At 38.0% G+C, this 11312-nt stretch overlaps 1 protein-coding gene across 1 annotated transcript; it reads right to left on the reverse strand.

Annotated features, from left to right (window-relative positions):
- Window positions 1-6857: 6857 nt before the first annotated feature.
- mul1 (mitochondrial E3 ubiquitin protein ligase 1) lies at window positions 6858-10280 on the reverse strand (the record flags this gene model as incomplete). The annotated part of the gene is made up of 4 exons (XM_079226693.1): window positions 6858-8718; window positions 9720-9840; window positions 9964-10051; window positions 10161-10280. 4 exons carry the CDS (start codon window positions 10278-10280, stop codon window positions 7989-7991), a joined length of 1059 nt encoding a protein of 352 aa, XP_079082819.1. The 3' UTR covers window positions 6858-7988.
- Window positions 10281-11312: the final 1032 nt, after the last annotated feature.

The following is an 11312-nucleotide window of genomic DNA, read 5'->3' on the forward strand; positions in this document are numbered from 1 at the left end:
GGCCTGCTCATCCAAGGATGAAACAATTCCATACTATGCTAACTGAGGCTGTAGTATTCTCTGTTTGTCCTCTGGAGTCAGATTTTGCTGTTGCAGTTGTAAACAATATGTATTTTCTTCTGTTATGTGCTGTATCTCCAAACATATCACAGGCCCTTCAGAGGCACTATGTCCAAGCTTTTACCTCGCTGGTGCCACATACTGTAGCTGGATCCGTGTTAGCGCAAGGATCTAATCAGATGTATTCCACAGATTTGAGTTTTAATGGCAAAGAACATCAGTGTTAAATTAGTAGCATGCTCGACCACTGACCGTCACCATCTGAGAAAAGCTCTTATTGTCATCATATTGATGTTATGGGGTGAATGCCGCAAAACTGATTGACACATACTATTTTTTAATCTTTACAGATTTTTCTGAATTGATTGTATTGTGGTAGAAAATGTTACATGACACCATCTGGGTACTTGCAAGCATTACTGCCTGTCTTTTCTATTACTATTACAGTGTTCTTAATATTTGCCATTCTGCAAACACAGAAAAATATGCAAAAAGCTAAAGAAATATAACATGTATGTTAAGATTTGTTTAAAAAATATGTGGCTTTGGTGGGAATCTATGAATGTGTATCTCGGTAGCATGTCATTTACTGTTTATTATTTATTTATACATGTAGTTTATATGTTCTCACTTATCTAAGTACACCCGACGGTTTTGATCATGCATTCATTTTTTTGATTCAAAGAGTCACACAGACCTGGATTCAGTAGCCCCAAACAGAGGGTGCAAAATCAGCCTCGTTATAACTAAATGTTTCCGATGTAATATAAAAAGGGGTTGCACCACACAAACCAGATTTTATAACATGAGATGTCCAAGACTTCAGTTTCCCCCACAAAAGTGGGGAAAAAATGAATTCAATAGAAAGGTGCACTCACATCTCCGCCAGCTGTGTCTGCAACAACCACTATTGTAATGTGTGATTAAATGTATACAACCCATAATTGGCTGGCGGAGAGAATGTCTTTTCCAAACCTCTGATGTCCCCCGAACACTCTTTACCTAAGTCTGTATGAATTCTCTTTCCAGACAGCATGAGAGAATCCGACTGCATTTACCACAGATTTAGTAAATAAGTAGTTTGAAACTAGCTAGTATTTAATCACAAATGACATGCCAATACACGCACACTTAGCAATTCATTCTTTCACAGCTGGTGCAACCTACTGGTAATCCTGAGGAGTCGTGCTCTGGAAATCACAGACGAAAGAGCCCTGCTAGTTCTGTCATGCTCACAGCTCATTTACCGCAAGTGCCTGACCCAGGTCTGAAGTTGGCAGAAAAGGTAGATCTGGTCATTGCAGTAGAAGCTGCGTAGGTAATGATGGACCCTTTCCCCCAAATATACCCTTCTCTCTTTTTGATTTGTTTCTTGAATCTGTGTGTGGCCTCTATGGGCATCTTTCTCTATTGATTGACTCTTATTCCATCACAGTGTTGCTTTACTCAGGTATTTCTTAATTTGTCCACTCCAAGGCTGAGTTGCATTAATTGTTCTGCATGAACAAATGTGTTTATGTTATGATGTTTAATGACTGAGTCAGTAATGCAGTATATGATAAATACGGTAGATGTCATAAAGTACTATTTTTGTGCTGTAATTGCAGTAGTTAAGTACAGCTGTGAGTGTTATAAATTGTATTTTTATGTACTGGTTCAGTTGTATAGTGCAGTATATTTCAACTTGCTGTGTGTGCCTTTATACATGATTGTTGACTGTTTGAGGGTGTTGAATGCTTAGTGTCTTATAAATGTTGATGCTATGATCAGCTCTGCAGGTGCATGTAATAAAATTACTACCACTAAAGTTATAGGTTCTATAGCTATTATTTTCAACAATAACAAGGATCTTCTTTATATACCCACCCCAGTGGCCCTTTGTGTGAAATTCAAAACTGAGCGTTGTGGCACTTATTCTCAATGGCTTCTCCATTTACTGTGGTTTGGACTGTACTTAATATGTACGTCACTTTGAACACTTTTTGCTCCACACTTTACAGAACATACCACATCTAGTTGTTGTAATTCACAATGAACACTGAGCTTCATACAAGCATTACATCTATGCTTAAACTGGGCATACAAGTGTTTTACACACAGATCTAGGCTTAATTTATATATAAAACATCTAGAACTGCTAAATTTAAACAGACGCACAGTTAACTAAATGCATATTAAAATTGCATTCATTAAAAAGGCTTTAATAGAAAACAATTTTAAAAAATCAGCTAAAATGTTTACTAATGCGTTGGACAGACGTATTAGATAAATATGCAATTGATACCCTTCATAAAAACGGTGTCTCCCAGTCAATACTGAAAAGAGTAGTATATAGTATAGTTTTTAATTGTTTATATTATGAATGGACGGTTACTCCCACCATTTTTTTATGCCTTATGTAGTCAGTGTTTAGTCGTGAAATTCTTATGCTTTTGGAGCAACGGTTCTCTTCTACAACAACGTCCCCGCTTTCTCCAGGGTACACCTCTCTGATTCACACGTATAATTAGTGAATAAGGCCCATTGTTTTTTCTCGAGTAGATCTCATCGTGAAGGACATGCTGTATATTCACACCTGGCTCAATAGGTGATGTGATGTCAAGGCGACATCCACGATATTGGTTGTATTTATCAGGGACATGTGACACGGACACATGCCTTATTAACAACAAAAGCTGCCATAATATGGCTACTCAAAATCAAAGAGAGTATAGCAATTAGGATGCCAAGCCATCATTTGAAAACTTCCACCCTTTAGAAGATAAAACATGCAAAGCATGAGAGCACGCCATTTAAGAGGATGAGTGAAAACAAAAAACTGATTAATAGCCCCCCTCGCCCCTCCTTCACAGATCAAACAAGACTCAGCCCTGACAGTTAAGTGCTGTGAAGAGCATACATGCAGACAGTAAACACACAGTTGTCTGAATCTGACAATCTATTCAGGTGCATTGTGATATTACATATGGAAACAGTAAACACAGCGTGCCTATTCATTTTCCAAATACACAATCAAAGGAAAATTACCAGATAGGGACCACATACTGTTGCTAAGTTACTGACTACTAGACAAGGCATGAGCATATTTATACTTGTTTGAATTATATAATTTCAATAGGTATATTCTTTACGTCATTATATTCCTTTGTTTTTTCACAGAAGTCCAACAGGGCCAATTATTCTGTTGCGAAGGCCGTTGTCTCATTTGACGTCGGCCTCGATATCACAACAGTTTAACGTGCACATAAATAGCTCACAGAACAAACACAAGTAATTACACTGTCAGGTCGAAAGCTAGTCCACGGGCAGGTCGCGGGGTAAAATAAATTAAACTTGTCTCGACTTCGGGCGATGATGAGCAGTTCCCATGGAAACCATTGTTTTTTTTCCCCCTCCTACTACGTGGTCCATCAGGAGTGCTGCATAGAAACTCAACGATGATATTTAGGTTGCTTTGGCACGATGGGGGGATGCGATACCTTGAGCACCATTCCCATCTTTGAAGAGCTGAAAGAGGAACATGATCAAACTAACAAACACTTTATGTATTTGCAACTGAAAAAAATTCTGGGTGAGCAAATTGTATTACCTGGCCTGACAAAGGTGCTTCACAGTAACACATTTGTTGTGATTCATGTGAACATCTGGTACAAGCTAAATCATGGATACAACAATCCCATTAGTCAGAGCTCTGTCTCCCAATAACACACTAATTACAGTCAGAGTTCTAGAAAATGTATTGATATACTGTAGATATATCCAAATAGATATCTCAAATGAATAACTGTATGCTGTTAAAGATAATCACGTATGTCCTGAAAATAACATATGAAGTATTTCATTAATGCATGGAAACATTATACCTTTGAACTGGCTCCAATGTAAGTTGATACAAACCTTAATGGTCGAGGTAGCTCAGTGACAATTAGGCAGTCATTAGAAAATAATTGTGGAATCTTTTTTAATCATTGATGTTATTAGAATTATTGATTGAATTTGTTAATATTTGTACCTTTTAAATTATCTTTGAAATACAATATTCCACATTCTCGCTCTCTCTCTCTCTTTCTCTCTCTTTCTCCCCCTCTCTCTCTCTTTCTCTCTCTCTCTCTATATATATACATACATATAACATGAAGTCTATACTTCCACACTTCATGAACCATTACCTTATGATGTCAACCAGAAATGTGTGATTTAGCGAAAGAACAGCCTGTAATATACTGTAACTCACTTATACTTTCGATGAACCTCATGTTAGAGTGTTTTTGAGAGAAAAGAACATTGTTATAACTGTGACTGGCTGATTTAATGATTGCATATGTATTTCACAATGCACTTGCAATCAGGAGAGAAAGAAACCCGTCTTATTAAACGGGGAAAGAATCAATGAAAGACCAACACCTTTTAGTCATGGTGATACATTATTCCTAAAAATAAAGTACTCAAGTTTGAACCCATTAGCCAAGCTTACACTTGTCAACTTGAGTGACATTTCTACTCAAGTTGATGCTCAAGTATGTACTGGAACATTTGATGGTATTTGATGCTATTTCACTGCATTTCAGAGGACAGTATTGCACTCAGTTACATTACACTTAATTATTTGACAGCTATTTTGCAAACAAATCATATCAAATGTTACATTGTTATACATTAAGCCACCCAAAAGTATATTTAATAGCTATATTTGATCCACCTCAAACAGCTACAACATTCAAGTGCTTTTTACCCTTAAATACATTAGTGATATATCAATAATATAACACCTAAAGGGGCCATTGTACATAATACGTGTTGTTACTTTTGTTGATAATACTAACTAAGACTTTGAATGCAGGGCTGGTGATAGTACTTTTACACTGCGATATTGCAATTTTCATGTAAGATTTAAATATTTCTGCATGTGTGCCTTCAGCCAATACAGAATCCTACAGTCAGATGCATAGACTGTGTTAAGGTCCCTGTGGTATCAGCTTCATCTTGCAAACAATTAAATTGGAAGTAATAAAGCAAAAATAATGATAGGACTCAAAAAGCTTTAATTAAGTTTAATTAATCAACAATGTGGCGTTTAAAGTACCCTTTTACCCATTGCAAAATAGCCGTGTACTGCATATAAAATAACTTGAATGAGCTTTAAGTGCAGTGAAAAACATTTAAAATACAAACAAATAATACAATATGAACAAATGAGTCAAGATTAAATGGTAAATGGACCCGTACTTGTATAGTGCTTTTCTAGTCTTATGACGACTCAAAGCGCTTTTAATGCTACATGACATCATTCACCCATTCATACACTGATGATAGGAGCACCATGCAAGGAGCCACATCAGATTATCAACCATTCACACACCGTAGAACATCTACAGGAACAATTTAGGGTTAAGTGTCTTGCTCAAAGATACATCGACATGGGCTAGCGGAGCCGGGGATCGAACCGCCGATCCTCTGATTAAAGGACCATGCTCACCACTAAGCCACAGTCGCCCCGTAAGACTTTGATCTGTACATACTGCCCTCTGATTCCATTTATATGTAAATTAAATTACAGCGATAAAGAGCAGTGAATTGTACATTTACAATAGTGTATTTTGGACCAAAGTGAAACAATTACTAGTAGTGAAACAATAATCTGACAATTTAGCAGCCAGCCTCCATGGTTTGTCGGAGCAGATTACACAGTAATCCCATATGAGTTTCAGGTCAACGTCATGCCTCAGGTGCTATTCGCCCGATTATTCTCACTGTCTGAGATTATCTTTGCAAAAAATATATCTAAACTGTTGACTGCCGTTTGAATTCTGAGGATTTGAATCAGGGCTGTGCAGGAAGATGTGATCTCTTTCCAATTGCAAATGGTGTTAATCAGAAAAATAAATGCTGTGATCACATAAACAGCCTGTGTATAGCTTTCATCATGCAGTTCTTGCACACTCATGTGGTACTGAAATTCATAATCTCATGTGGGGATTAATAGAGGAAATGTCTTTCTGACTGTTTACGTGGCTTGAGGAGGGTCACCGTCTCCTCATTGGTCCAAACAGATTGGATGTTTGGGTCTCTCCAGCAGACATTTAAGTCCCATGCTTCATGCAGGTCATGGTTTATTGGACTTTTTATTCCACCACTCAGTTTTTTAATGAGCAAATTGAAAATGCTCATGAAACAGGTTGATGGAGATGTACTCATTACCAGCCCCGTAGAGGCACACTGCTAGCAGAGCAAAACATATATAATAAACAAAACAAATCCAAGAAATAATGGAACGGAAATCAAGAAATGGAGTGACATGAACATTTGTAAGTATAGTTCAGGGTCAGATCTGGACCTGACAGTTAATTGGCCATGATGCAGTTTTTAGTGCCATCAATACAGTACAAGAGGGAGTGCATAATGCTCTTCCTGCTTGATTACACTGTACATGACATTTAGCTCAGGCTCTCTCAGACACCAAGCGGCATCAGCTCACTCCAAGAAAATAGATATCCGTGGAAAAGCTGCTGAATACTAATAATGCCCCCCAATGTAATGCACAATAAAATATTCATGGAATAACGTGGAATGATAGAATGGATTTTTTTTTTTTTAATAATACAGAATCATTTGAAAGTAAAAAAGGGATTATTCTGTGCAAATTGCCTTAATATGGCTTTCTCTAGAGCCAGACAAGGATCCCTGCTGGCCTCAAATTGAATCGAGTTGAAGCTTATTCTCCTCTCTCCAGTCTGTTTTAATTTTTGCTAAAAATTAGCTTGAAAAAAAAAAAAAAAAAAGAAAGAAGTGGCTGGATCACAGAGAAACAAACACACTTTCAATCATTGATTGTATGTATGTTAATGCAAATGTCACAAAGCGATACATGACGCAGCACTTAAACATTGCCTTTGGATAAATAGCTCTGTTCCTTATATTTTAATGTACAGCCAGTTTTAAAAGAAGCACAAATTATAATAAAAATAGCAAAATAAAAAAATAAAAATGCAGGAGGTGAAAACAGCTGCTTACATATGTGGCATCATAATTTTGTGTTTCATGGTCCCTGGATTCCAAATCCTGAATCTGTGATTTCCCTCACAGGCAGACATCCCCCCCTACTGGCAGACATCTACATTTTCGGCTTTCTTCTTGTGTCTTTATCTTGTAAATGATTGAGTAACAATGAGTATTTGGTCTGCATTGCATCTTTCTTTAATACGATTTCCGTTGCAAGCAAACTGTTTTTTGCCCAAGAAAAGTCCAACAATCAATGGCTGTGAAGGTACAGAGGTTGCTACTGTACAGTACCCTTTAACAACATTGGTGTCTAGGAGTAAAATTAAAAAGGAAAAAACAGGACAGGGTCAGCCTTTTCCCTTTCTCCAAAACATCGAATCAACCCGAGAGAAGCTTGAGATTCTAGCAGATAATTTGACTGTGTAAACCACAACCTTTTGGTCTGAGCTACCCAAAACACAACATGTAATAAACCAATGACTTACCAAAGCAATCCCCAAATTAAAAGAATTGTTTTGAATATATAGCGCCGCTTACTAACAGTTAAATATGCCTTTAAACTGAAGGGCTTAACTGTGCACTCGCTCTTAAGAGCTGCTTTGGACACGTGTAAAATGCAAGTAAATGTTCTTCTCTTCTAAGATCAACCAATATTAGCCAGGAGTATGAAGAATACTAATTTTCTCTCCAGGGAGGAAATAAATCATTTAATTTTCTCTATTTTTACAGGTTTCAAAGTTAATTTGAACACTTTAATGGGGAACATGATTCGGCACAGACACCAGTCAGTATGTAAAAAGGGAAACAAAATGTACCATTAAGATATTTGTCAAGCCAGCCATGACACAATGACACATTTCCAGTGTTATGACTGTAGAATGAAAAGTAGACTTCTGATGTGATGCATTACACATGTCGGTATTACCACATTAGCTGTTGTAAAGAGGCACCACCCTGTCTATCGTCGCCCTGCAGATGGGGCATTTCTTTGGCTCTGGCAGGACGTTGAAGCATTGGGTACAGGCACACACATGGCCACACTCAAGAAACACGCAGGACCGCTCCCGGCTCAGGCAGACAGTACAGCTGGTGGGCGACACGCTGCTTTCCTCTATGTTGAGTTCACGCATACGTTTCTTCTGCTGCTCCGTGAACTCCTCCAGCATGCTCCTCTCCTTCTTGCTCTCTCTGTGGTGGAAGTATCGCTTCCACAGGATGAAGAGGAGTGTGGAACAAGCAGCGACGCCAAAGACAACGGTCAGAATCCTCCACAGTCGGACGCTATTCCCCTGCTTTTTTAGAAGAGACTCGTAATCCAGTCGTGTGAGAAAATAACGAAAGCCCTGTTTGGGAGGTTGGAGCTTGATCAGGTTGTTATCCAGGACCAGCTCTCCAACACCTGTGATGCTGTCTCCCAGACGCAGCATCTCCTCCGTTTCATGGATGCCCTTGGGTCGTTCCCCGCTGATGAAGTGGCCAATAACGTTGGACAAGGACTGGACTGTGGGGTGAAAGTTCTCGTATGTGGTCTCCAGGTCCAACTCTGCAGCGTCTAGTGGACGTACAACCCGAACTGCGGCAGCGATACCGTCATCATGAGACCCGAGGGAAAATGGAACTGTGTTGGTGCGCTGGTGGATGATTTTTTCTGTGTTGTTCCTGTTCACAAATATCACAGTTATTAATGTTTTTATTGGGGCAACTAAAGGTTATTTTCATTCCCAATTATTCTGTATTCAGCACAGGAACTCCCTTAAGTCAAAGAGAACATTTTACAAATCTTCTTTTGTCCAACCAACTGTCCCAAACCCAAAGATATTCAATTTGTTATGACATTTTTGGGGCATTTTTGTTTGTTTAAAAATTGCTTATAGGATAAATAGTATTAAAAGAGTCGCAGATAAAATTTCCGCAGACAGACTTATTGTTTTAGTTTTGTTAGATTATGTCGGTCACAATTAAGTCCAAATGAATATTTAGTCCTTCCATAAAAATAATGCAAACACATTTTTAAATATAGTATAATTAATAGGTTTTTGTTATATAATAAAAAGGGGGGAAACAGGTCTACTACCACTACCTTCCCCTCAGGGGCTGGAGGAGAGTCAGTGCCTGTGATAAGAGTATCGAACACACCAAATAGACTAAATTGGACCAAAGTGACATTTACAGAGAACTTTACATGCTGTTTATTGTGCTGCAGCAGCTAATTAACCTTCTGGGCTGCAGACTGACATCGGTGAATTTCTCCGCTGTGAATGTTTGTTTGTTTGGTCGCTCAGCAAGCTAAGGATGTGTTTACGTTTTTAAGTGAGATAAGAAAAACTAATGTTGTTTGCCGATGAAGAACAGTGTTGTTATGCTTTATGTAATATTTGATTGGCTGTAGGAAAACAAGTCATATCATCAACGCATACGGAGAACAATCAGTATTCTGACAAATTAATGCAGACAATAAGAAACCATCATGAAACATGATAATGTTTTTTCCCCTTTCAGTTTCTGACTTCCTTTCTCAGAGAAGAACATGTGATTTACTGAGCAGTATTGATTGGCTGTATTGACAATGGTTAAAAAATGCTATTTGAGTTGGACTTAAATACAATAGGCCATAGAAGCTTCATCAAGCCTTCTGCCTGTATACATTTGCATTCACTTACCAGAGATGAGTGGTGCGGTTCCACACCATCTTTTCCTCCTTCAATGTCAGTCTTTCAATCACGCCTTTGCAGTTATCAACAAACTGGCTGCTTAGAGTTTCCTTCACAGACCTCACTACGCCTGCAGTGTGCAATAAACAGGACACAGTGTAAAACTACAGTAATAATTATGCATGGTAACTTTTAGTCTTAGATTTAAATGGACATGTTATTTGCACTAGGTGTTTGAGGTGGCCTAACAAACCTTCTATGACAGCATATGGGACACATCTTCCAGGAGTTTCAGACAGGAGGTTTTTCAAATCCTGATCAATGGATATTTTCTTGGCTTCCTGTAGAATCAAACATTGAAAGATTAACAAATAGAACATACTAGGCAATACATTAACACACTGCTGACATTCACATGACCAAAACAGAGTGCTCAGAAATGTGGCTGACCTTTAATCTGGCAACTGTTGTAGCTCGACTCTTGTAAATAGAATAGAAGAGTCCAGTCAGGGCTGAGCTCGTGGCTAAAACCACGATCTGTACAGTAGAGGGTTTCCCACTGGAGTCCATCCTGTGATTTGCAGCATTCAGTGCTGTTGTGACAGAGATGACAGATTAATAACAGGTATGTTTGTTGTTGTTGTTACAAGAAACCAGGGGTGGAAAGACATATAATTTCGAGCTACTTGTACTGAGTATTGTCATTTTCTTCTTAGTTCCTCCTCTATTCGAGATTTGAAACAATTAATAATCATGTTCCTTTTCAATTTCCCACAGTCCAAGGTATTAAAGTCTTATTTGTTCGACAACAACTTAAAAACACAAAGACAATCAGTTTACAAAAGGTACACAATGGAAAAGCCACAAATCATCACCCAGAAAATGTTTGCGATTTCTTTCACTGTTTATGCTTGAAAAATGACTGAAACAATTAATCAATTATCAAAAGACTGTAGTTGAATTTCAGAGGTAAACAGTGCACCTTTTACTCTGCTATATTAATTTGTCAGCTAGTTACTTCATAAATTCAGATTTGACATATGATCATCTTATAAATGCATTGCTTAGGATAAGTAACTATGGACCAGCTATACAATACTAATCCTATTATAAATACAGATAATATGGTCCTCTTAAAGTATCATTTTTGAATGAGTACCTTGGCTTTTGATGCATTAAATATATATTACGAATAGATTTCCGCTTTTAACTACGTAAACATTTGAACCCTGGATTTTCAACTTGTAACAGAGTGTTTTTACAGAGTGATTTTACAACTTTTACTTAAATAAAGGTTGTGAATATTTCTTCCACCACTGAACAAAACATGTATGACAACACAGACAGTAGACATACTGTTTTTTCTCAATCTAACAGCCAGCCCAAATGGGACTGGGCTGGCTGTTAGATTGAACTCAATTTAGTGCGAAGCCTAGCTTGATAATAGTCAACAACGAGGACAATCAGAAGACGCTGTAGCTTCTTAAACGACAACCATAACGTACTTCCCTTGTGCATTGAGACACTTTGATTATTGGCGTCCAGTGGTGTTGACGTTACGTCGTCAATCACGAACGTTAACGCTAGCTGAAGTTAACGCAA

This window comes from Taurulus bubalis (genome assembly GCF_910589615.1).
Source record: "Taurulus bubalis genome assembly, chromosome: 11".
Lineage (NCBI taxonomy): Eukaryota > Metazoa > Chordata > Actinopteri > Perciformes > Cottidae > Taurulus > Taurulus bubalis.